Source organism: Syngnathus scovelli, chromosome 8 (assembly GCF_024217435.2).
Source record: "Syngnathus scovelli strain Florida chromosome 8, RoL_Ssco_1.2, whole genome shotgun sequence".
Lineage (NCBI taxonomy): Eukaryota > Metazoa > Chordata > Actinopteri > Syngnathiformes > Syngnathidae > Syngnathus > Syngnathus scovelli.
Window position 1 is genome coordinate 18,749,068 of NC_090854.1, and position 23,940 is coordinate 18,773,007.

The window sequence follows — 23,940 nt, forward strand, 5'->3', positions numbered from 1 at the left end:
GCCCCGCCCCCGCCCGCTCCTTCCTTCCTTCCTTCCTTCCTTCAGCCTCTCTCGGTCGAGTGAGTGATTCCTGACTGCCTGGAGACGGACTGCAGCGACCGGAGCCTCAGCCTGACTCGTCCGCAGCGCTTTGCTCCTTTCAAGCCGCGCTCGGTCGCGGCTCCGTTTAATGGCGCGCCGCCGTGGTCGCTGACGCACATGGACAGTGGTCAAGAGAAACCCGCCGCCGCCGCCGCCGTCATCTACGCTATGGAGAACAAACCCATCGTCACATGTGAGCGCCGCGCCGCTCCGCTCTCGTCTCGTCCCGTCCCGTCTTGTCTCGGGGAGCGTTAGCATTAGCTTTAGCACGAACAGTAGCTGCAGCAGTGATTAGTGCGTTCGTGCCACGAACCGTCTCGGTCTTTTCCCAACTCGAACAGGGAGCCGGACACTGCGGTGCGGGTGTTGGGGCCGCTCGCTCGGCTCTCCTCTCCCGGCGGCTCGCTAGCCAGCCAGCCGGCCAGCCAGCCAGCCAGCTAGTTAGCCGCGCTCACCGGTGAGCGGGCCTTGACGTTAGACCTGACTTTTTTCGGCTTGTCACGGCAGTAAATATTTTGGTCCTTCATTCGGCCTTATTTCATGAGAGCCGTTGAGTTGTCTGGGTCGCCGGGTGTCCGTTTTTCGCGGCGCATGCGCTCTGTCGTCCCACTTCGGAGTTCAAGTTGAGGTTTCCAATCCGACCTCGATTTTTCCTGGTAGGGTTTGAAGCCAAGTTTAGGCTTTCAAACATTCAAGTGAAGCATGCAAGTTGTTTGCTCCGTCTCTGGCCCCACACGTCCAAGGCTCACCTGACTTGTGGGTATTGTCCCGTGACGTCCCGAGCCAAAGTTAAGGTTTGAAACGAAGCGCCGGAGACGGACGGGGGGGGGGGGGGGGGGGGGGGGGGGGGGGTTGTCGTCAAGACGCCGTCCCGGTTTCCAGTGCTGAGCCTTGTTGCCCCGCCCGCCAGGTGCCGGGGACCAGGCCTTGTTCACGTCTCTCTACACAGCCCTGGCTCAGCAGCTGCCCCGCGAGCCCATGGAGTGGAGGAGGTCAGTAGAGACAACCTCTCGGTCGGGAGCTCGGCTTCCACGTGTCTCAATGTTTCCCCACCGTGTGTGTGTGTGTGTGCGTGCGTGTTGAGGACGTACGGCCGCGCTCCCAAGATGATCCACCTGGAGGCCAACTTTGTCCAGTTCAAGGAGGAGCTGCTGCCCAAGGACGGCACCAAGGCCCTGCTCACCTTCCCCTTCCTGCACATCTACTGGACCGACTGCTGCGTGAGTAGCTAGTAACGGCTCCAGCGAGGGAAGACGCAGAGAGACTTAGCGAGGCTGCCATTCGGCAGGACGCCGAGGCGTACCGCGGCTCGGTGAAGGAGGACGTGAGCCGATGGCAGAGCAGCCTGCGAGCGCACGGCTCGGCCGACTGGCTCATCATCGTGGTGGACGGCGGCGACGCGCGCAAGAAGAACAAAGGCAACATCCTGCCCCGCTCGTCCATCGTGGACAAAATCCGCGGCGACTTCTGCAACAAGCAGAATGACAGGTCAGCTTCCAGGGCCTCGCCCTGCTCCGCTCCGCTCCGCTCTGGTCTCGTCCGGGGCCCGGCGCGTGTCAGCTCGCCGCCTCCAACCGATACCCTCTCCCTGCCCGGCAGGTGCGTGGTGCTGTCGGAGCCGCTGAAGGACTCGTCGCGCTCTCAGGAGTCATGGAACTCGCTGCTGCTCAAGCTGAGGACGCTCCTGCTCATGTCCTTCACCAAGAACCTGGGGCGCTTCGAGGACGACATGCGCACCCTCAGGGAGAAACGCACCCAGCCCGGATGGAGCTTCTGCCAGTACTTCATGGTCCAGGTTGAGTCGGGCTCCGAGCCCATCTTGCCGCGCTTTTCTCAGCCTGACCTCCAACTGGGGCCGGCCGGACCTCCTCGTCAACCCGAATGCTCCTTTGACTTTGCCCTTTTGCTCTGGTTTTGCCGCCGCAGGAGGAGCTGGCGTTCGTCTTTGAGATGTTGCAGCAGTTTGAAGACGCCTTGGTCCAGTACGATGAGCTGGACGCGCTCTTCACGCAGTACGTGCTCAACTTTGGAGCCGGAGGTACGCCCAGCGTTTTTTGGGCGGGGCGGCAAGCCTCGGCGGGCGCGGGCTTTGGGGCCGAGCGTTTGAGTTTGCGGGCCGGGGCGGCCCCTCCCTCGCCCTCAGACGCGGCCAAGTGGCTGGGCTCCTTCTGCTCTCCGGTGCTGAACTGGAGCGGCCTGCTGCTGCGGCGCCCCATCGACATGGAGAAGCGCGACAGCATCCAGCGCGGCTCCGCCAGCCTTCTGGACCTGCGCAGCTACCTCTTCTCGCGCCAGTGCACCCTGCTCATCTTCCTGCAGAGGCCCTGGGAGGTGACCCAGCGGGCCCTGGAGCTGCTGCACAACTGCGTGCAGGAGCTGCGTCTGCTCGAGGTTCTGGTTTTGCCCGCCCGCAATGGCCCAGCTCGCTCGCTCGCTCGCACGCGCCCTGCTGACCTCCTCCCGCGCCTCCAGCAGGTGTCGGTGCTGCGGGGGGCGCTGGACTGCTGGGTCTTCCTCAGCTGCCTGGAGGTTCTGCACCGCATCGAGAGCTGCTGCGACCGGGCCCAGCTGGCCGCCAACGCCTCGCACACGGTGGGACTGTGGGCCTACGCCGCCGACAAGGTGAGGGGAGGACGGCTGGCCTCTCGACACGCGTCCGAGCCAAATCTGTCCCCGTCCGGATGACGAGCGCGGCGCTAATTGTCATCGAACGGGTGGACTTGCTCGCAGCTCAAGGCTCTGGGCCACCTCTGCGGGCTGGTGTCGTGCAAAGGTCCCACCTCGGAAGACTTGAACCGGACGGTGGACCTGCTGGCCGGTCTGGGGGATGAGCGCCCCGAAACCGGTAGGTTGCTGACACCTGTTTATAGACGAGGAATGGATGGATGGATGGATGGATGGATGGATGGATGGATGGATGGATGGATGGATGGATGGATGGATGGATGGATGGATGGATAGATAGATAGCGACGGCTACCACACGCCAACGCACCACGCCCCTGAGAAGGGGGCCGAGCTGAGCTCAGCTGGCTTGGGCTTTGTGTTTCAGTCAACAGCCTGCAGAGTCCCTACAAGAAGCTGAAAGAAGCCTTGTCCTCCGTGGAAGCTTTTGAAAGGCATTACCTGGTGAGGTCCAGGCCAGCGCGCCCACGGCCGCTCTCTACGTTGGCTCACTCGCTCACCTCCTCCTTCCCTCCCGATCCGGCCGCAGGAGCTGTGCCAGGCGGCCATGGAGATGTACCGAGCCGTCGGGAGACTGCGCTCTGCCCGACTGTTGGGAAAAAGTCTGGCGGAATTCTACATGTGAGCGAGCAAGCGCAACCGCCATGACGCTTTTTCTTCTTCGTCTCTTTATTTGCGCGCCGTGCGTTCCAGGAGCAAGGGCGAGCCGGAGCGAGCAGAAGCCTTGCTGGCCGAGGCTCTGCGTTCGTACGTTTGCGAGGGCTGGACCTTTCCGGTCACCCACACCCGCAAACAGATGGGCGAGTGCCAGAAGCTGCTGAGGCGAAGCGCCGAGTATCCTTCTCTTCTGCCGACGCTGACCCAAAGGCCGCTCTCTCCCGACTTGCGTTGCGTTCCCTTAACCGCCGTCCCGCGGCAGCTCCTTGCGCACCAGCGCCTTACTGGCGGGTGACGGCAACCTCAGCGCGGAGGAGAGGACGAGCTTTTGCCGCGACGTTCTCGACTACGCCGGCCAGCCTGCCGATGAAGGTGAGCGACGGCTGCCGGATTTTTTGGGGAGCCCGCTGATGCCGACCGCTCGTTCGCTCGCTCGCTCGCTCTCTCCGCAGGCGGCGATCCGTCCGCCACGCTGGACATGGGCGTCTTGGCTCAGCTCACGCGGATCCGATTCGGGCCGGACGGCGCCTGCGTGCACTCTGGGGCAGCCCTGCGGGTATGACAAGGCTCGCGTTTGTTTTTCAAGCAGCGAGTCGCGCTGTGGCATACGCTTCTCGCTCCATCAAGATTGTTGGTTTGACAAGCGGGAGGGACAAAGTCACTCTGCACTGGGCCATTTCCTTCCTTCCTTCCTTCCTTCCTTCCTTCCTTCCTTCCTTCCTTCCTTCCTTCCTTCCTTCCTTCCTTCCTTCCTTCCTTCCTTCCTTCCTTCCTTCCTTCCTTCCTTCCTTCCTTCCTCCCTCCCTCCCTCCCTCCCTCCCTCCCTCCCTCCCTCCCTCCCTTCCAGCCATACATGATATGCCGCTTGTCTGGTACGATGTTATCATTGACGTCGTTGTCAGGTGGAGCTGACGCTGCGTTGCCTGATGCCTGTCGCCGTGCGGGTGGACGAGCTGGCCGTCGGCGTCCACCTGGACGCCGAGCGGGTCACCAAGGGGGGCGCTCGCGGAGCGGCCCTCCCCGGCACGGTGGACTTTGAGGCGGCCGTCACTGCGCCGGGGCGGCCGTCCTCCCTGAGCGCCGGCCCCCCGCCGGAGATGGACGAGGCGCACGACCGCAGCCCCTCGGACGATTCCCTCAGCTCGGCGGGCGTGGTGTGCAGGAACGCCCACCTGCTGGTGCGGCGCCACGACAGCGGCTCGCCTCCGGACGCCTCCGGCCCCCCGGCCCGGAACGGCGCCTCGGGCGCGCCGCCCGCGGCCCTGAAGGAGGGCGCGCCGGTGCTGAGGGCGAGCGGCATCACGCTGGAGCCCGGAGACAACAGCGTAGTCCTGGCCGCGGCGGTGAGACGCCGCCGCTGTCTACCGTCTTAGGTGTCGTGTCGGCGGGTGGGCCCAAACGAAGAGCGCCTTTGTTTTTCTCTCCGCAGAGCAATGAGGCGGGCACCTACACGCTGCGGCAGCTGTGCGTCACCTTGGCCAATGTCAACTTTGTCCTGCCTCACATCTACCCCTCGGTCCAGTACCACGTCTACTCTCAGGAACCGCAGCTCAGCGTCCGTCCGCTTTCAGGTGGGTCGCCGCGCCAACTGCCAACCCAGCGGGGCGATATCCTCATTTGTGCGCCTTCAGAGCCGCTGCTGGCGGGCCTCCCGCAGAGGGTCAAGTTCACCCTGCTGACGGGCCACTACGCCGTGAGGAAGGGCGACGCCCTGCAGCTCAGTAACAGCGACAGCATGCCGGTTCTGGCCCACGTCGGCTGCACGGCACGCATTGCCAACAACGGAGGCGGTACGTAGGCCATGGCCGGCGGCGCCATCGCACCGCAGACTTTAATTGCGCCGCTGCTTCCTCATTGGACAGCCGTGGCGGAGAGCGCATTGTCCGTCCAGTCCTCGGACAAGGTGACCAGCATTGGCCTGCCTCCCACCCCTCCCTACCACACGCTGGAGTTCCATCTGGAGGTCCTGTGCCTCATCCCACCTGGGCCGGAGCGGCTCGCAGACGAAAGGTTGACCAACGGCGAGGCGCCGCGCCGGCCTCGTAGCTACAGTCACCCCGACACGGCCATGGCCGCCATCGATCAGAGGGTGAGCGGGGACCGTGGGCGCGGCTCCTCTGGGGGTGGGACGTCCGCCCGCCCACCTGCCTGATCGCCCGCCTGCCCCTCTCTCTGTCCCCAGATGTCCATCGACTGTCCGTGGTCCATCTATTCCACCCTGCTGAGCCTCACTTTCCACATCCCCTTCAAGACGGAGCACTCGCTACTATCGGCCGGAAACAGGTGAGAGCCGGCGACCCGCGCAGACGGCCGTCTTTTTCGGGCTCTCAAAGTGCGGCCGATCTGCCGCCGGGGCTTCTGAGTCTCATTTTTTGTTTGCGTTTCTCCGGTTCCCACCCCCTCCAGGAAGTACATCCAGGTATGCGTGCACAATGTGTCGGATTGCGACTTCACGCTGGCCCACGTCAAACTGGCCGAGAAAGGGCCACAGCGGCGGGCCTCTCTGGAGATGCCGTGCCTCAATGCCTGCGCCCGGCAGGTGAGCGGCTCACCTTAATCAGCTGATGGTCCAAAAGCAAGAAAAAAAATCCTTTTCTGCAACACTTATGATGAAGGCTAGGTGACACTTTCCTTCTTGACCACCCATTGATGTGTGACACCACCTCCCCTGCCACGCCACGCCCCGCCCCGCCCCCCCTGTGTGTGTAGTTGTTATGCAGTAAGCAGAGTGTGTACTTCCTGTGGGAGGCCACGTGCAAGGAGGCTCTCCCGTCCAGTCTGGAGTGCGTCTTCTCGGCCAGCTTCTGTCCCCGCGGGCGCTGCGAGGACGCCGCCTTCGAGCCCTTCCACTACCACTTCCTGATGGACAACGTGCCTGTAAGAAACATCAGGGGGCGCTCTGGCCCGGGCGGGTGTGGCTGTCGCGTCATCTTATTTCTGGATCCGGCAGACCTTGTACAGCGTGAGAGCCGACATGGTTCCGCCGGCGGGTGAGCGTCACTGTCGCTCCGGCTCCCTCTGCGGCCTGGAGGTGGTCATCGAGCGAGCGGCCCGGCCCGCGGACGGCGAACCGGCCGCCGCTGCCGCAGACGACAAAACAGACGCCGAGGGCCTCGGGAGCGGCAAAGTCATGTATGAAGGTAGGAAGGACGGCGACGCGAGTTGTCCAAACTCGTCGCTGCGAATGACGCTTCAGAATCTCTGAAGAAGAAAGCCAAGTCATTTGTGTGCCGAGCCAGTGCTGACGCGTCCGTCCGTCCGTCCCTGCTCCCGTGCAGTGGCAGACAGCAGCAGTAACTGGGCAGTGTGCGGTCGGAGTTCGGGCCTGGTGTCCATGCCGTCGTCGTCGGGCTCTTGGGCTCACAAAGTCCACATCGAGGTCATGCCGCTCTTCGCCGGCCATCTTCCCTTCCCCAAGATCAAGGTCCTCAAGTATCTTCCTCACAACGCCAGCAGCGTCCAAGCAGACGCCGGTCAGTAACACCCTCCCAAATGGTTGGGCCCGCCGTCGTATCAGCCGTGTTCTGAAACGCCGCGCGCGTGTTTGGTAATATCAAAGACGCGCTCCGTCAATCCATCATTTGCCCTGCGTCTTCAGACAGCCAGGTGGAAAACGACAGCCTGTCTCTCCTGGACAAGACTTTGGACGACGCGGCGGCCGACACGGCCAGCGTGCGCAGTCGCGGCAGCGTCCAATCGCTGGGCGAGCAGCAGCACAGGGGCGTGGCCCTGCCCCGTCTGGACCCCTTCGGTCCCGGTCAGGTGTTCAACCACAGCCACGCTCGGCAAGTCCTGGTCCTGCCCGCCGCCGACGAGCACATTGTGGAGGTCCACGCCACGTGACCGACGGCAGGTACCCCTGGAGCGGCACCCGACTCACACTTGAGGTGGGGCGGGGCGGGGCGGGGCGGGCCCCCACACGTACACTCACAACGGCCACCGGAGCGCTTCACGTGCTTGTGATGTTCATTGTTTGGCCTCCATGTGTATATTGTAAATGTTTGGGAGAAAACTTATTTGATTGACAGTCATATTATTAATAAAATTCTCAATTACGTGCCAGGCGTGAGTCACTCGGGATTCGTCGTGTGTTGTGTGATGTTACGCCAACACGCAAATCTTGTGCACTGGCGCCTCGCCTCGTCAGTGCAGTCGGTGGGGCGCAACCTTGCGGGGTCCAGATTGTCCTCGGGTCATTGTTCTCAACGGTTGTCTTATTGTGGGAGGGAAGAAGGGGGCCGGCCGGCCGGTCGGCCGATGTATGTTCCGACAGCTGACGCGTGCCTGTAGCCTAGCAACCAGAGGAGGAACGAAGGGCAGCCGCAAAGATTCGGGCAGCTGACTTAAGGTAAGACTGAACATTTGATTTTGTGGCTTGCTTCTTTTTGCCTGCGTTGGCACTCCTGGAATGAACAAGTGGAGCCTCAAGCAGCTCCCGCTGCACTTTGAGCATCTTGGCTCCAGACGCAAGACATTTCAATGATAATCGAATGATTGATTTTGTTTCCATAATATTACGGTAACCTTATCTAATTGTATCATATATGGTGACTTCATTTGTTGTCATTACAATTCCAATTATTTGTACCTGAGGCTACGGGAGGTGGCGGCTGCGGCCCAATAATCTAGTCATTGATTTTTTTTTAGTTTCAAGCAAAGTCCTTGGGTCTGCTCGAATCAGTCCCCCGCCAACAGGATTGTCAAACGCCTGAGCGTTGATTTGTATTGGGAATCATTTGACGTGCCCGCCTCCGATGTGTGGAAATGAGCTTTTCAAAGTCCATTTGGCCGCAGAGGAGCTTAGAAATGCACCTCGGCAATGCGGATACGGTACGTCGGTGTCACTTTGCAGCCTGGCCGCCTAGCAACCGCAGCGCCAACAACCACGTCTGCCGATCAACGAATGAATAATTGAGTAACGTTCGACATGACACCTGCAAAAAGTAGCAGACGTGGACACTCGTTCTGCTTCAGAAGCGCTTGGCATTTGCAAGGTTTAATTCCTTCTCCCTCAGCATTTTTACATTTCATTTCTGCATCATAAAGTTGCGGATAATGGATAGCGTCCCCACAATTAAAGGCACAGCCCCGCCGGGCGTCTCGTCTCGTCTCGGGCATGCCGCCACCATCTGGCGAGAAAAATGCTTGGATCCAAATTCTAGCTGTGCGCCTTCAACATCCCGTTTGTCGTTTCCAGAAAAAACTTGGAGATCGTCCGCAATGATCCCAGTCAGTCGTTTGGCAAGCGACTCCGCCTCTTCCGTCCCCACCCTCGGGCCTCCGGGCCCATCGGGCTGGGCGGCGCTGGCGCACGGCCACCTGGTTCTGGCCGAGGCCGAGCTACGTCGTCTGGGAGAACGGCAGGCCGCGGAGGTGGACTCGGTACGGGAGGGCGTGGAGCGTGCCGTCCTAGGAGTTGGCCGGGAAGAGCGCCGCCTGCTGGAGCGAGTGGAGCAGGATCACCGAGAGACGCAGCAGCGCCTGGAGCAGGTCCGCAAGGAGAACGTGGCAGCCAGCTGCGTCAGCCAGGCTTTGCTGGACCAACGGCTTGGGAAACTGCTCCTACTTCAGCAGAAAATCCGGGAGGCTGCTCAGCAGACACTGGTGGACCGAAGTCTTTCAAAGCAGAATCTGCTTCTGAAGGAGGTAGCGGAGTTCCTTCAACCCTGGGAAGTGTCGCTCTCCCTGAAGAAAGTCACCTTCAAGCCCAGCTACCAACCTGACGCTGTCACCTTCGGAGAGATCCGAGTGCACGGTCAGAGTGTATCTCTGCGTACCGGGGCTTGCGGCCCCCACGGCCAGCCGTGTGCGCTCCATTCTCAGGACATTCCATGCAGAGAAACCAGTCATCACGTTCCCAAAGAAGTCCGGGAACGGGGACGGACCTCTACAGCAGTGCAGTCAACAAACAAAGAATCCAGATTCAAGTCTCACCAGGACCGGGAGACGGAATTTCTATTATGTCTGGAGAACATTCCAAGAATCCACAGCCCTGACTGCAGAGAAGATGGAGGGTCGATGGGCAACAGGATGCACAGGAAACCCTCGTTTTCTTCACCCGAGTGGAGTCGAGAGATCCAGAGAGGCGTCGCAGGAGAAGGAACTTCAGGTCGTGTCCTTAAGAGGTCCGCCTCGTCCCCCGGGGGGAAAGAGCTCTGGGCCAGCCACGGCTGCCTGGGCCTTACCTCCAGAGGACGTCCTCACTCGGGTCACCGCCCGTCCTCAGACGAACACTCTCACGGGACACAGTGCGATTCTGGCCGAGCACCGTCGCCAACGGACAGCTTGGACTCCAGCTACACTTTTGTTGTGAGCCCTTCTCGGGAGTACGCCGTCAACAGAGACGCTTTGAGCGATACCTGCCTGCGCCCGTGCAAGTCTGCGGCCGACCTGCCTTACATGGCACGGCCCCTGATTGGCAGTGGGACCAAAGAATGCGTGGGAGGAGCGTGGCCGGAGAATATCCAAAACGCCGTGAAAGCGGCTTTGCCCAATCCCAGCGGAGGTTCGAATAGGGGGCAGCGGCTGGCGTACCAAGATCCCAATTACCTAGCTCAGCCTCTTGCGGCCAGGTCTCTGTCCATGTCTGTCTTGGCTGTCTCCTCGCACGAGCCCAAGAGAGGTCGCGGCGAGCGAGTGGAGCCTGCGGTCCCGGTGGCGCTTGGGGAGGAATCGGAGCCAAGAGACTGTCGTCTTATCCGGCAGTTTGGGAAGCAGGGCTCCGGGCGGGCAGATTTCACCTTTCCGAGCGGGCTACATTGCATGCCACACGGGCAAATCTTCATCGTGGACTGCGGGAACGCTCGTGTCCAGGTACGCGCACTGGCGCAGTGTGTGTTTGTTTACTTCCAGAGTTCCTTTGCCACCACAAAAATGCTTTGTACGTTTTTTGTCTGGTTTGTCTGTGGCCTCTTCTGGTTCACTCTAACACAAATAACATTGGCCTGTGCAATTGGTGGCTGCTTGACTTTGGAGTCTACATTAATAGTAAACTCCGGTCTCCAGGTCACGGACCCCCAGGGCAACATCTTGCAGCAAGTCACCTCCCCGAGTTCCGACGGTTTTGCTGGGCGATGCAGGAATTTCTTTGACATCGCCGTCAACTCCAAAGGCCTGGTGGCACTGAGCTGCGCAGCAGAGCGCGCCCTGCTGGTCTTCAACCGACACGGACGACTCCTCCAGACCTTCGGAGGGTCGGCATCGAGTGTGGCTCAAGACGACCTAGAGGCTCCCAGGGGCGTGACTGTGACACGGCTAGACCAGTTCTTGGTGGCGGATATCCGCAAAGGTAACCTTCTTGTCCTGAAGCTGGACCACAAGACTGGGTCCCGCTTAGAGCGTACAGTGGTGACTGGATTCCACCGCCCTTACTTGGTGGCAGCCTGCGCAAGCTCAGGAATGGTGGCTGTTTCCGAGCGTGGCACAGAGATTGGTTGCGTGGCCTGCGTCAAAGTCCTCGAACCCGGCTGGAACACCATACGGGTCCTAGGGGTCTGCTCGGCCATGGGGCCCGTCCTGGTCTGCCCCTGGGGTGTCTGTATCGACGCCGAGGGCGACGTGTTGGTGGCCGACCGGGGGGACGCCCACAGAGTCCTGATGTACCCGGCGCACGGAGTGGGCCGGTCCCTGGTGGCTCAGGGTTTGAGCGGTCCGCGTGGAATCGGCCTGTTGCCGGGAGGCCGCCTGGTGGTGTCTGACAGTATGAACCACTGCGTCAAGATCTACCAGTACAAGCCCTAACTCGTGGAACCGTCCGAGGGGTGTCGTTTGGAACGTCCTTTGCAATGTTTTCCGTAAGAGAATTTACGATGAGGAATAAAGTGTTTGGGGCATTTGCTGGAAATTTCCAATGCAGGTCAAGGGCACGGACCGTGCGTTCCAGCGCTCGTCTGTCTGAGTTTGTCGCAGCTGAATTTTTTTGTTCTCGTCGAATTGTGAAATCGGACTTCGGGTTGCATGACGATGTGAGTGAATTGTGAAATCGGACTTCAGGTTGCATGGTGATGTGAGTGAGTGGGTGGGTGGGTTGAGTGAGTGAGTGAGTGAGTGAGTGAGTGAGTGAGTGGTTTGCATTCAAATGGATTAAAGATCAAACAAGTTTGTGGTGTTTTCTTCAGGCTCACATGTCACGAGGGTAATGCTTGAATTGACATGACCGATAGTTTACTTTTGCTTTGTTTGTTTTTCACAAATTGGTATGGGTAGAAATCCGAGTTCGGTGGGATGCCTCGATTTCCCACCTTCGGCGAATGCAACATAACAAAGGCACTCCAGTAAATACCGGAGAAATTGCCCCAAACCTTTTTTCTTTTCTTCTCAAAATAACAATCCCACGTGTAAACCAAGACTTTTCAAATGAAACTGAAGGGAAAGAAATGTGTCATATATTCAATTTGTAACGGATGTCGTCATTTTCGGCAGGAACGTGACCCGGAAGCTATTCAAGCGACAGTGCTCTTTATCTGCCGTGGCTGCGTTTTGTTGCGTCTCTCTGATTTAGCAGCGGCAAAAGGCTCAAGCTGGATGCTTACATTCGCGACTTAACAGAAAAACGTCCAGGAAGGTGATAGAAGACGAGAGTGTCTAAAGAATTCAAATCAGGGTGAGTCCCTCCCTCCGAGACAAGTTTGGCGCCGATAGCCTTAGCTTGCTAGCTTTAGCACGAGCCAAGACACGGTCGAGAAAGGCGAAAATCAGACAAGAAAATGTCTCGTTTTGCCTCGCTATCTGTTCAATCACGACCACTCTTGGCGTGTTTTGTAACTTCAAGTGTTGGTCCGCTCTCATGCCTGCATTTGTCATGTGCGTTTCAGAAATGGAGCGCCCAAGCACGAGTCCTGCGCCCAAACAACACAATGGTAAGTTGCACGTCATATTTAGGAATGGACCGCTGTGCTCACATATTGAACCTGTGACACAATCTACCCACGTTTGTCATCCTTCGTTTGCGTGCACACACCTTTGAGGCCAAACAAAAAGATGCAAGTGTTTACCATCATGTGGGATGAGAGAAGTTGTTTTTTTTGTCATTTCAGAAGAGTCGGACGACGATGCTGAGCCCCAGCGGGATTCCCCTCTTCCTGAGAGTCCAAACCAAAAAGAAGAAGAACAAGTAGGAGGGGGTGGCGGCGATACGGCCGGCGGTCGGGCAGGAAGCGGCGGCAGTAGCGGCAGCGGCAGCAGCAGCAGCAGCAGCAGCGAGGATGAACATCACGCTGCCATGAGGAAGATCAGGAGCAGCGTGGCTCACGTCACGGTATGTGCGACCAAGGCCAGCCGGGGCACTCGTGTGTTTGCCATCTCTGTTTTTGATGCCAAAATTAAATCAATAACAACTTGGTGTGGGCTGGAGGACCCCTCACGTCTTTAAGAATGACTGTAATCTTTTGATTGTGACGACACGGTTGAAGAAAATCATTTTGGGCTCAGACACGCCGCCGTAATACACGCCGGCGCCCCCGCCTGCGGCCTCACGCACTTGTGGAATCGGAAAGCTTTTGAAACGGGCCCGTGCTTGTGCGCAGAGGGCTGCAGAAGAGCCGCCGACCGATATCGGACAACCTGACGGGTCCCCGTCCAGAAGCGCTGGATCTGTGGGACGGGACGGATCCGGGTCGGCGAGCCCGGAGAGATCCGCGGGGCTCGACCGGTCCAGGGGACGAGACCGGTCTGGCGGTCACGAGCGGTCCGGGTCCAGGCGACGAGAATGGTCCAGGTCCAGAGGGCGAGAGCGGTCCAGGTCCAGAGGGCGAGAGCGGTCCAGGTCCAGAGGGCGAGAGCGGTCCAGGTCCAGAGGGCGAGAGCGGTCCAGGTCCAGAGGGCGAGAGCGGTCCAGGTCCAGAGGGCGAGAGCGGTCCAGGTCCAGAGGGCGAGAGCGGTCCGGGTCCAGAGACCGTCACGGTTCTGACAGAAGCCGGCACCCTCGGTAAGAAGCTCGGCCAGCAACCTTAGGAGTCGTCATAATGCACTTTTTGGGCGCCATGTTTTGAACATCTGAAGTTGCGGCATAAGTTGCCTCGCCCGTGTCCCCTCAGGGATCGTCGCGGCCGCTCCCCCTCGGCCAACGGTGATCCGCCGGCCAAGAAGAAGAAGGAGGAGCTGGACCCCATCTTGACCCGGACGGGCGGAGCTTACATCCCGCCCGCCAAGCTGCGCCTGATGCAGCAGCAGATCACCGACAAGAGCAGGTAGGGCGCTGTCGCTTTACGTGCTGGCGAGAGGCTGACCCCGTCCCCCCCGCTCGCAGCTTGGCCTACCAGAGGATGAGCTGGGAGGCGCTCAAGAAGTCCATCAACGGTCTCATCAACAAAGTCAACGTGTCCAACATCGTCAACATCATCCAGGAGATCCTGCAGGAGAACATCGTCAGGGGCAGGTCAGAGCCACGCGCAGACAACAAAATCAAAATGCCAGCTAAAGTGCAGCGCTTGACGGGGCGGCTCCAGGGAACGGCTTTTGCTGGCTAGATGTGAACCCCTTTGAACGTGCCCGAGATGCATCCCGTTCTCTCTGCTCCGGTGCGCCCAGGGGTCTGCTGTCGCGCTCGGTGCTGCAGGCGCAGGCGGCGTCTCCCATCTTCACGCACGTCTACGCCGCCGTGGTGGCCATCATCAACTCCAAGTTCCCGCAGATCGGCGAGCTCATCCTCAAGCGGCTCATCCTCACCTTCAGGCGCGGATACCGGCGCAACATCAAGGTGGCGTAGCGGCGCTCCGCCCTCTTTTGGGAACCGGACGTTCACACCATTTGCATTTCCCCAAAAATGTCCCGTTTTCCTCTCCTTCAAATTGGATTCTGTCATTTTACAAGAAGAGCGCCTTTCTTTTCCAGCAACAATGTCTGACATCATCCAAGTTTGTGGCCCACCTGATCAACCAGAACGTGGTACGTACGGCCGTGTGTGTGTGTGGGTGGGGGGGAATGCTCGTGCGCGTCTGATGCCTGCGTCTGGTCCGGGCAGGCTCACGAGGTTCTGTGCCTGGAGATGCTGACGCTGCTTCTGGAGCGGCCCACCGACGACAGCGTGGAGGTGGCCATCGCCTTCCTCAAGGAGTGCGGCCTCAAGCTCACCGACGTCTCCCCGCGCGGCATCAACGGTGAGCCCCTGCCCTCCCCTCGGTGTTGACGTTCAGTAACAGGTGGCAAAGTTGCTTACGGCGGCGGTGCCTTGTCTCGCTCGCAGCCATTTTCGAGCGCCTGCGCAACGTCCTGCACGAGTCGGCCATCGACAAGCGCGTGCAGTACATGATCGAGGTGATGTTCGCCATCCGCAAGGATGGCTTCAAGGACCACCCCGTCATCCCCGAGGGTCTGGACCTGGTGGACGAGGACGACCAGTTCACGCACATGCTGCCGCTGGACGACGACTACGACGGCGACGACGTCCTCAGTGAGTCGTTAGCGGCGAGACGGGCCGAGCCCCCGGCCGACGTCTCCTTTTGCTTTTGTGTGGCCGGCTTCCGTTTCACTTAAGGATGACCTCGTTGACAAAGAAATGTCAACGACAAAAGCGTTTGGCGGCGTGCGCAATGATAAACGTGCGTGTGTGCAGATGTGTTCAAGATGGACCCCGACTTCGAGGAAAACGAGGAGAAGTACAAGACGCTGAAGCGAGGTAAGCCGCTGCTCCAGGCGCTCCCATATGGCTTGTTGCTCTAATGCAGCGTCAACAGTCGCCTTGCGTTTTTTCTTCGCTTTTTTTCTTCCGCCAACTGTGAGGCGGGCGTCCGCTCAGGTGGCGCAAAAAAAAAATTGCGGATGAAGCGCACGGCCCGACTTTGAAGCTCAGCGGCGCCGGACGTTTGAATAAGATGCCCGAGCGGGAACGAGGCAGATGCAACTTTGCAAAACAACTTTGTCCCGCTGGCAGACATCTTGGACGAGGGCAGCGGCGACTCGGGGGAGGAAGAGGACAGCGACGACGACCAAGATGAGGAAGATGGCGACGGCAAGCCCGAGGGGGAAGGTGAGATGCTCGGCTCGGCCCGGCCCGGCCCCCGCTTCTGCTTGTGATGATGACCACACGCAATATGGCTGCAGACGAGAAGGTGACCATCTTGGATCAGACGGAGGTCAACTTGGTGGCCTTCAGGCGGACCATCTACCTTGTCATTCAGTCCAGGTCTCACACACATACACACACACACGGGCATCTGGTGGCCGCGTTGCGCTCGGGAGGGAAAAGCAAACGAGATCAACTCATCGTGTGCGTCTTTGCTGCTTGACTTCCTTCCTTGTGCAGTTTGGACTTTGAGGAGTGTGCTCACAAGCTCATCAAGATGGACTTTCCCGATAGTCAAACGGTAACACACACACACACACACACACTTTGCGGTTGGTTGTCAGTGCGCTCATGTGTCAACGTGTGTGTGCGTGTGCGTGCGCAGAAGGAGCTTTGCAACATGATTCTAGACTGCTGTGCTCAACAGAGGACTTACGAGAAGTTCTTTGGTCTGCTGGCAGGGGTGAGACGCGCCAATCGGGAGCGCTGCCTTCCTTCAACGGGCCGCCTCGCAATTGTCACGCAAATGGTTTTGATTTTTGTAGAGGTTCTGCCTGCTGAAGAAGGAGTACATGGAGAGCTTTGAGGCCATCTTTGCCGAGCAGTACGAAACCATCCACCGGCTGGAGACCAACAAGCTGAGGAACGTGGCCAGACTCTTTGCGCACCTCCTTTACACTGACTCTGTCCCGTGGAGCGTAAGCAGCCCAAAATCCTTTGCCCGGCTGGGCTGGGCTCGGCTCGGCTCGGGCTCGGGTCCAGTTCCGTACAAAGCTGGAGCGTGCCCGCCTGAAGCCGATGGCCGTCTGCGCTCGCCTTTGTAGGTTCTGGAGTGCATCAAGATCAGCGAGGAGACTACCACCTCCTCCAGCAGGATCTTTGTAAAGATTCTCTTCCAGGAGCTCTGCGCCTACATGGGCCTGCCCAGACTCAACCAGCGCTTCAAGGACATGTACGTGCCGCTTGCTTGCTTGCTTCCGTCCTTCCTCCCCCCCAAGCCCGACTTGAACCCGGCTGTGTCTGACAGGACGCTGCAGAGCTTCTTTGAAGGCCTCTTCCCTCGCGACAATCCCAGGAACACCCGATTCGCCATCAACTTCTTCACCTCCATCGGCCTGGGAGGCCTGACGTAAGTCACCGAGCGAGACGCACCATCCCTTTGGCTTTGCTCGCCTCCACGCCGCTTGCCCCCCCTCGTTCCAGGGACGAGCTGAGGGAACATCTGAAGAACGCCCCCAAGATGATCATGACTCAGACCCAAGAAGTGGAATCTTCCGACTCCTCGTCCGACGAATCGGATTCGTCCTCGTCCAGCAGCAGCAGCAGCAGCAGCAGCAGCAGCAGCAGCAGTAGCAGCTCAGGTGCCCGCCCCCAACGCCTCCATCACAGCCTTTGCTCACTTGCCACCACCGTGGCTGCTTGCTTCCATTGACGTGTGTTTTCTCCCAAACGCCTTTCCAGACTCGGACGGCAAACGCAGGAAGAAGAAGAGGAGGAAGCAGAAAGGACAAAGTGACAAGAAGAAGAAGAAGAAGTCGTCGACGGCAACCGTGAGAAGGGAGAGCGAGACGACCGAGCCCCATCGTGATCGCGGGTGGCGGGACCAAGTCGAGAAGGGGCGGCCGCGCAAAAGGGAGCCGGAGAAGCAGGGGAGGGAGGATGGGCATCGGAGGGACCCCGAGAAGCAGGGGAGGGAGGACGGCCATCGGAGGGACCCGGAGAAGCAGGGGAGGGAGGACGCGCATCGGAGGGACCCGGAGAAGCAGGGGAGGGAGGACGGCCATCGGAGGGACCCGGAGAAGCAGGGGAGGGAGGACGCGCATCGGCGGGACCGAGACAAACGAGGCAGGGGCAGAGCGGAGGAGCGCAACGAGGAGAGAGAGCGGGACGACAGGAGGCGGCACTGAACAACGTTGCCAGACAAAACAGCTGTCACACTTCCACCTTTGCCACGTGAGCTGAACTCGGGCGGATCTGCCTCGGAACACCAAACGCGACACTTTGATCCAATAATGGCAGCGCTCAGCCAAAAAGTGCCAGTGACCATTCACCACTTATGGGTGGATGGATGGGTGGGTGGGTGGATGGATGGGTGGATGGATGGATGGGGTGGGTGGATGGATGGGGTGGGTGGATGGATGGATGGGTGGATGGATGGGGTGGATGGATGGATGGGGTGGGTGGATGGATGGGGTGGGTGGATGGATGGATAAATGGATGGATAAATGGATGGATGTTCCGCTTCCGTCGACATTTGAAAACAACAGCAACCCTTTTCATTGTCCATCGCTTTCGACACCCACCCAGCTGAAAGATGCTGATAGTTGACTGACACACACACACACACACACACACACACTCCTGATTATTGCTTTGGGGGATGTTTTTGAAAGCCGGGTGTGTGCTGTACCCCCAACAAGTAGGCCTGCCTGCTTGGCTGCCTGCTCCATTACAACCATTTCAACCAAATCCAAATAATCGAAACAAACAGCTGCATGACAGGTGGAAGTGTCGACCGTATTCAGAAGCTTGCGGTGCGGGACGTTGAAATGGTTCCAAACGCTGCAAGTGCATCGTTTCTACCCGAGCCATATTTTCGTGACATTTTTCAGAATGGAAAAACGTTGTCTCCTAACTTTTATATGCCCTTATAATAAAACAGCCCACATGTCTGGCATCATGAGTGCACGTCTGATGTTGGGAGTGAGCTATCGTGCCATCTGGAACCCAAAATACAGGGCAGCATGGTTGTTAATCATTTGGACCCATTTGTTACTCAACCAACACCATTGTGCCATTGGTCTCAATTATTTAGTGCGTCTTGTATGATAAAGTAAAATGAAGAACGTTATCAACATATGATCGGGACGTTTGTAAAGCGTGACTTGTTTAGGAATGTGCACTTTTTCAAAGTCATCATTGTGTCGCGAGGTGACGTGTTTCTCCATTTAAACGAAGGCGGGGCCAGTTATTTCTTAACGTGACGTAGGAGATTGTGATTGGCCTGTTTTGCGGAAATGGGATTGGAACACTAAACTTCTAAAAAACTGTGCCCTTTTTAAAAGTCGTCATTCTGCCGCGGGATGAAATAATAATCCTTTTCTCCCTCACACTGTTGGCGACGTACTAACGGACATGCGCGTGCTCGCCAAGAGACTTTTCGGCTCACTTCCAGTGATGTGCATTCCAGTTCTTTTAATTGAACTGAATCTTTAGAATCGGTTCACTCAAAATATTTGTTCAAAAGAATCGTTCACCGAATCGTTTGCTACACTTTCTTATTTATACTTTTACCTCGTGTTGTGTACCTATTGTAGTGTCCATGAGGTGTACCTAATCACAGGCCACTTCAATAGGAAAAAGCTTAAGTGAAAAGTGCCACACCTGCCCTCACCCCCACTTTCTGATTGGCTGTTTGATCTGTGACTTCACTTGGACACTTCATTAGGTACACCGCCATTTTCAAGTGTACCTAATAACAGGTCACTTTATTAGGCAGATATCATGGTCAAAGGTCACAGGTGTCAAGCTCTGGTCCTCTGGGCTGCGTTCCAACATGTTTTCCAAGTGACCCTCGTGAAGCGCACCTGCGTGAAAACATTTTGGTCATTTTCGCGTTCTGCAGGAGCTAAAACTTTTCACGCAGGTGCACTTAACGAGGGAATCACACGGACACTCCATTAGGTACACCGCCATTTTCAAGAGTACCTAATAACAGGCCACTTTATCAGGTAAATATCATGGTCAAAGGTCACACGTGTCAAGCTCTAGTCCTCGGGGCCGCGTTCCAACATGTTTTTCAAGTGACCCTCGTTAAGCGCACCTGCGTGAAAACTTATTGGTCACTTTCATGTTCTGCAGGAGCTAAAACTTTTCACGCAGGTGCACTTAACGAGGGAATCACACAGACACTCCATTAGGGACACCACCATTTTCAAGTGTACCTAATAACAGGCCACTTTATTAGGAAGATATCATGGTCAAAGGTCACAGGTGTCAAGCTCTAGTCCTCTGGGCCGCGTTCCAATATGTTTTCCAAGTGACCCTCGTTAAGTGCTCCTGCAGAACGTGAAAGGAGCTAAAACCTTCCACGCAGGTGCGTTTAACGAGGGTCACTTGGAAAACATATTGGAACGCGGCCCCACGAGGACTGGAGGTGGACACCCCTGGTTTAAGTGAAAAGTGCCACACCCGCCCTCACCCCCACTTTCTGATTGGCTGTTTGATCTGTGACGTCATTCGGACACGCTATTAGGTTGGCGAAGATTCACGAGTGAGTGACAGACAGACAGCGTTGCCGCTATGGCAGCTGACACACGTTATGCCGACATTGATGTACATTTAAATTTGTATTTGTTGGATTGTAGTTGATGGTATTATACCGAAGGTGTTTGAAAAAAAGGTTGAAAACCAAAATCCGTTATGCTGACATTTGTTACTTTGGGGGACAACAACACATATTACACAACGTAAAAGACATACACATATTGTCATATAAAGCAGTTAACCAAAGTGATTCGGTCACTCTCGTTCACTGAAAGGATTCGTTCTTTTGAACCCATCGTTCACTCACGAGCCAACACGACTCACTTCGGATTCTGCCTCCAACAGCGGGAACGAGACGGCCGCCGGCGAACCGTGAGCACTTGAGCTCGGTCAGCGGAAGAATGAGAAGCTATAACGGCAGAGTTAGTTTCAAGATCCCCAGAAGGATGAGCAGCGCAACCGAGCCACCGTGCAACGTGCAATACGGCGAACATCACGTCGCGAACTATAACGAGCATCGCAGTGACCATTACTCAGCGCAGCCCGGCGCCGCAGCGAGCGGCTACTACAGCGGCGACGTGAACTTGCAGCGCTTTGTCAAAGAGTCCGGCTTCCAGCGAGGGCCGTGGAAGCCGAACAGGCCCGAGGGAGTATGCTGTTGCCCGGCACACGAAGGTAAGCAAGCAAGCAAGCAAGCACATTATTGAAAGGGCCGCACCGTCGTGGCTGGGACGAAACAACCGCGGCCGGCCGGCCGGCCGGCCGGTCGCTAGCAAGCCAGCCAGCGAGGGTGCTGTCGCCTCCGTGGCCGATGACGTACGAGAAGCCCACTTTGGACGAAGATTTGGGTCGCAATGTCGCCAAATGTATGGTCACGTCTGTGCAAAACACGTCACTGGGTCGAGGCCGCATGCGAGAAATGGAAAGGCCGCTTTCGAATCAATTTGACTCTCTTGTCCTACCCTACGTCACCATCGCGAAAACAACTCACGTAGTAAGTCTCACGTTTTGACGCGAGAAAGAAATTGCACGCTTTGACAAGAGCACCTTCACGTTTTTTGATGTGCTGGGTTTGACTGGAAAGCAAAGCACAGCAAAGCAAAGCAAAGCAAAGCAAAGCAAAGCAAAGCAAAGCAAATGGACCTGTCAAACTCATCGACTAAAAGAATTTCAGCAAACTCTGCTTTCTTTGTATTCGTCAGGACACATGTGCACCACGCTGGCCGCCGCCCTGCCGGGCCTGCTCGGTGGCGCCGGAGGACCGGGCGGAATCATGATGAAACCTTACCCGCAGTTTGCCGTCAACGGCGACGGCGCAGCGCTGCCGCCGGCTATCCCAGCGGCTCCCGTCTACCCGCATTTCAGCACGGTGCGTCCAAACGTTGCCCGTGTTACACTCGACAACTCGTGTTTACGGGCTGTCGGTTAACGGTGTTTTGTTTTCGGCTGTCGGCACAGATGGACCCGGTGCAGAAGGCGGTGATCAAGCACGCGTTTGGGATCCGCCGAGCCGCGGCCAAGGCGAGGAGGAAGCGGCCGGTCGACTGCGGCGTCTGCCATCTCACGTTCAACTCTGATGTGAGTGAGGCGTTGCCGCCATTGCCGCCGTTGTTGTTGACAGCCGTTTGCGTAGTCGCAGGCAGAGGCGCACTACCGGGGCGGCCGCCACGCCAAGAAGCTGAAGATGCAGCGCTGCACAGAGGATGCCAAAGGCGGCAGCTCCTGCGACACAGGACCCGCCCGCTCCTGCGACACAGGACCCGCCCGCTCCACGGCAGCCGACAGCAACGCAGGTTTGTTATTCTTTGGCCGGTTCTTGGCCACGGCCGGCTCGCTGTCTGTCTTTCGGGAGCCGTCGCTTCCTGGCGCTCGGTCCGTTTGCGCTACTTGAGCGGCGCCCCCCGTCTCACGCGTTTTCCTTCCCGTGAGTTCATCTCAACTATCGGCACCGGACAGTTTTGAACTCGCTCTGCCGCTGTGCCCGTCCGTCGCAGGCGAGGCGGAGCGGCCCGAGAAGCGGCTCTACTGTTTGCTCTGCAAAGTGGCCGTCAACTCGCTCACGCAGCTGGAAGCCCACAATTTGGGTAAGCGCTGTGGCTTTTGGACCGGTGAGGCTTTCAAAAACTTTTTGTCTTTTGCATACGGCCGTGCAGGCGCCAAGCACAAGAGCGCGTTGGACGCTCGCGGCCCGGCGCACACGTCGGTTCCCGCCACCCCGCCCGCAAACGAGACCTTCCGCTGCCAGACCTGCGACATCCACGCCAACTCTGAGACTCAGTTCAAGCAGGTGACGGACGGACGGACGGAAGGACGGACGGACGGACGGAGCGCGTGGCCGTCTCGGGCTGGCGCCTGACTCTGTTCCGTGTCCTTGTTGTGGTTGCAGCACGTGTCTAGCCGGAGGCACAAAGACCGCCTGGCGGGGAAGCCCAGCAAACCCAGAATCAACAAAAGTCAACGCGCGGTCAGTCTCGTCCTCGTCACCCTTCGCTTTGGCGGCGGCTCACGTGGCTTGTCGTGAGCAAAAGCTCCGTCGACCTCCTATCTTAGCATCGCTCTTTGTCGCCTTTGTTTCCTGTTAGGAGGTGACCACGACCTCTGATTGGTCCTCGCCGCTGCAAAGCTCCTCCGACGCCAACCTGCCCCCCCCGTTGGCCCATCCTGCGCCTGGACCAATTCGAGCCAACCAGAGCTCCGCCCTCTTCTCGCCCTACTGAAGCGAGCTGTGACCAGGGCAACGGGATCGACAGACAGACAGACAGACAGGCACGCACGCACGCACGCACGCACGCCCGCCCACGGCTGGCCTCGAACTGGCGACTCGACACGCCTCCGCAACACGGAGAGAATATCCGGGACGGTTCCGACGTCCGAGTGACCCTCCCCTGCTCAACGGGCCAAAGATGTGCAAGTGGACGGCGGGCCGCGCGGCCCCGTCGTGTTTGTTTTGTGGTCAGATCCTCGTTCACGTTGTTGCGATGCTGACATGAACTCCGCTCCGCGCTGGCGCGGCCTTGAAAGTTTTGTCCAATCGGTGCACGGGACTGTGCTGTTCAGATATTGTTGTAATAAATTTTGTGACCTCGATTGCAAAATGCAAATCTCTTTCTAGCTCTCTCTTTTTTTGACTAATTATAAATGCAACAAATGAAAAGGAATACATTCAAAAAAGGAATAGAACGCCTCATTTATGTTTAAATGAAATTTCCAGGGGAAAAATGACCATGTATGGTGAGGCTTTTTTCCGTAAATGAAAAAGTAAGGTTTCTTTGTCGGAAGGAAATGACCATGTAAGGCTTTTTTTTAGTAAGAAAAAAACAAGCATGCATGGCAGCAGTTTGAAAGCCAAGCCTTGCAATTGCACCCAACTCAGCGGATAGTGAAGGAATGGGGTCGAAATACAAAAAGGTCCTGCCTCGCTACAAAAAGAGATATGCTCAAACGTCATTGAATAAAGTACATAAGCAGACAAGTATATTCCCATATTAAATCGATCAAAGAAACATTTTAAGCATACAATTATACCTACACTCCAAATCAATAAAGAAGACATAACTAGACGTTTTGATAGGGTTAGGGTTTTTATAACTTGATGATCTGATATGTATTTCTGAGCACTTTGAAATAACAAATGTTTTTGATATACTGCCTGAATAGCTTAATGACCCTTAAGGAACTGTTTAATGCACGCCTGATGATTTTCTAAATCACGGACACTGCCAAAGTCATCGAAAAATGTTCACTACTTGATTGTATCTGATGTTTTGACTAATGCTAGACGCCAGTTTTCGATGACTACTCAACGTTGTGGACGGAGGGAAATATTTTGCCTAACAAAGAAAAGATACGGTTGGAAGCATGATTAAACTAAGAATATGATGACGTAAGCAAGTACATGGAGTATCAAAAGAACAAACAAACAAACAAAAACATGGTAAGTGGTGAGGACAAACTTTGCATCGTCAGGGAACATGAATACATTCATGATGTCACAGCCAAAAGCTGACATAATTCCGTAGAAAATGACAAAATGGAAAGAATGATGAATGGGCGGTGTGCGACAGTGGGCGAAGTGGATGTAGTATGTGCAAGAATGGTTTACAGCAGGGGCAGGCAATTCCGTTCCGGTCCTCGACGGCAGGCACGCAGGCCGGCCGCCCGGCCAGCCGGCCGGCGTCCTGCATGTTTTCTATGTCACCCTGTTGCAACACACCTGATTCAAATGGTCAGATAATTGGCAAGATCTGCAGA

The 23,940-nt window shown here is 57.3% G+C and overlaps 4 protein-coding genes across 5 annotated transcripts; all 4 read left to right on the forward strand.

The window, feature by feature from the left end:
• The first annotated feature begins 28 nt into the window (after positions 1–28).
• On the forward strand, positions 29–7,479 carry trappc10 (trafficking protein particle complex subunit 10). 2 transcript variants are annotated; one of them, XM_049728303.1, is made up of 24 exons: positions 29–274; positions 992–1,073; positions 1,166–1,301; positions 1,370–1,569; positions 1,681–1,876; positions 2,008–2,119; positions 2,225–2,472; positions 2,557–2,703; positions 2,812–2,926; positions 3,133–3,209; positions 3,295–3,386; positions 3,459–3,599; positions 3,685–3,794; positions 3,875–3,978; positions 4,325–4,765; positions 4,852–4,993; positions 5,054–5,212; positions 5,285–5,511; positions 5,605–5,705; positions 5,829–5,961; positions 6,132–6,299; positions 6,373–6,562; positions 6,701–6,895; positions 7,021–7,479. In XM_049728303.1, the coding sequence occupies exons 1-24, from the start codon at positions 199–201 to the stop codon at positions 7,263–7,265; spliced, it is 3,837 nt and encodes a 1,278-aa protein (XP_049584260.1). In that variant the 5' UTR covers positions 29–198; the 3' UTR covers positions 7,266–7,479. The 2 variants fall into 2 exon arrangements, with proteins under 2 accessions (XP_049584260.1, XP_068507645.1); XM_068651544.1 differs by having other exon boundaries at positions 202–274; positions 992–1,301.
• Positions 7,480–7,632: 153 nt separating this feature from the next.
• LOC125973812 (uncharacterized) lies at positions 7,633–12,019 on the forward strand. Its single transcript, XM_049728318.2, has 2 exons — positions 7,633–10,235; positions 10,428–12,019. Exons 1-2 carry the CDS (start codon positions 8,478–8,480, stop codon positions 11,160–11,162), a joined length of 2,493 nt encoding a protein of 830 aa, XP_049584275.1. The 5' UTR covers positions 7,633–8,477; the 3' UTR covers positions 11,163–12,019.
• Positions 11,863–18,100, forward strand: cwc22 (CWC22 spliceosome associated protein homolog). The gene is made up of 20 exons (XM_049728310.2): positions 11,863–12,024; positions 12,236–12,280; positions 12,458–12,678; positions 12,947–13,347; positions 13,457–13,609; positions 13,669–13,797; positions 13,950–14,118; positions 14,253–14,306; positions 14,383–14,518; positions 14,605–14,811; positions 14,974–15,036; positions 15,292–15,387; positions 15,462–15,543; positions 15,664–15,724; positions 15,809–15,886; positions 15,969–16,121; positions 16,248–16,375; positions 16,451–16,552; positions 16,627–16,784; positions 16,885–18,100. Exons 2-20 carry the CDS (start codon positions 12,238–12,240, stop codon positions 17,328–17,330), a joined length of 2,880 nt encoding a protein of 959 aa, XP_049584267.1. The 5' UTR covers positions 11,863–12,024; positions 12,236–12,237; the 3' UTR covers positions 17,331–18,100.
• Positions 18,101–19,550: 1,450 nt separating this feature from the next.
• Positions 19,551–22,790, forward strand: znf385b (zinc finger protein 385B). Its single transcript, XM_049728361.2, has 9 exons — positions 19,551–19,696; positions 20,035–20,364; positions 20,892–21,058; positions 21,148–21,267; positions 21,323–21,482; positions 21,684–21,773; positions 21,843–21,976; positions 22,076–22,153; positions 22,272–22,790. The coding sequence occupies exons 2-9, from the start codon at positions 20,091–20,093 to the stop codon at positions 22,404–22,406; spliced, it is 1,158 nt and encodes a 385-aa protein (XP_049584318.1). The 5' UTR covers positions 19,551–19,696; positions 20,035–20,090; the 3' UTR covers positions 22,407–22,790.
• The last annotated feature ends 1,150 nt before the right edge of the window (positions 22,791–23,940 follow it).

Coding starts and splice junctions, on each gene's coding strand:
- trappc10 (XM_068651544.1), top strand. Junction 1,570..1,680: donor TGCAACAAGCAGAATGACAG/GTCAGCTTCCAG, acceptor CCTGCCCGGCAG/GTGCGTGGTGCTGTCGGAGC. Junction 5,512..5,604: donor TGGCCGCCATCGATCAGAGG/GTGAGCGGGGAC, acceptor CTCTGTCCCCAG/ATGTCCATCGACTGTCCGTG.
- znf385b (XM_049728361.2), top strand. CDS start 20,091: ATGAGAAGCTATAACGGCAGAGTTAGTTTCAAGATCCCCAGAAGGATG. Junction 21,059..21,147: donor TCTACCCGCATTTCAGCACG/GTGCGTCCAAAC, acceptor CTGTCGGCACAG/ATGGACCCGGTGCAGAAGGC. Junction 21,774..21,842: donor GCTGGAAGCCCACAATTTGG/GTAAGCGCTGTG, acceptor ACGGCCGTGCAG/GCGCCAAGCACAAGAGCGCG.
- cwc22 (XM_049728310.2), top strand. CDS start 12,238: ATGGAGCGCCCAAGCACGAGTCCTGCGCCCAAACAACACAATG. Junction 15,037..15,291: donor GTACAAGACGCTGAAGCGAG/GTAAGCCGCTGC, acceptor TCCCGCTGGCAG/ACATCTTGGACGAGGGCAGC. Junction 15,388..15,461: donor CGGCAAGCCCGAGGGGGAAG/GTGAGATGCTCG, acceptor ATATGGCTGCAG/ACGAGAAGGTGACCATCTTG.
- LOC125973812 (XM_049728318.2), top strand. CDS start 8,478: ATGGATAGCGTCCCCACAATTAAAGGCACAGCCCCGCCGGGCGTCTCG. Junction 10,236..10,427: donor GCGGGAACGCTCGTGTCCAG/GTACGCGCACTG, acceptor TCCGGTCTCCAG/GTCACGGACCCCCAGGGCAA.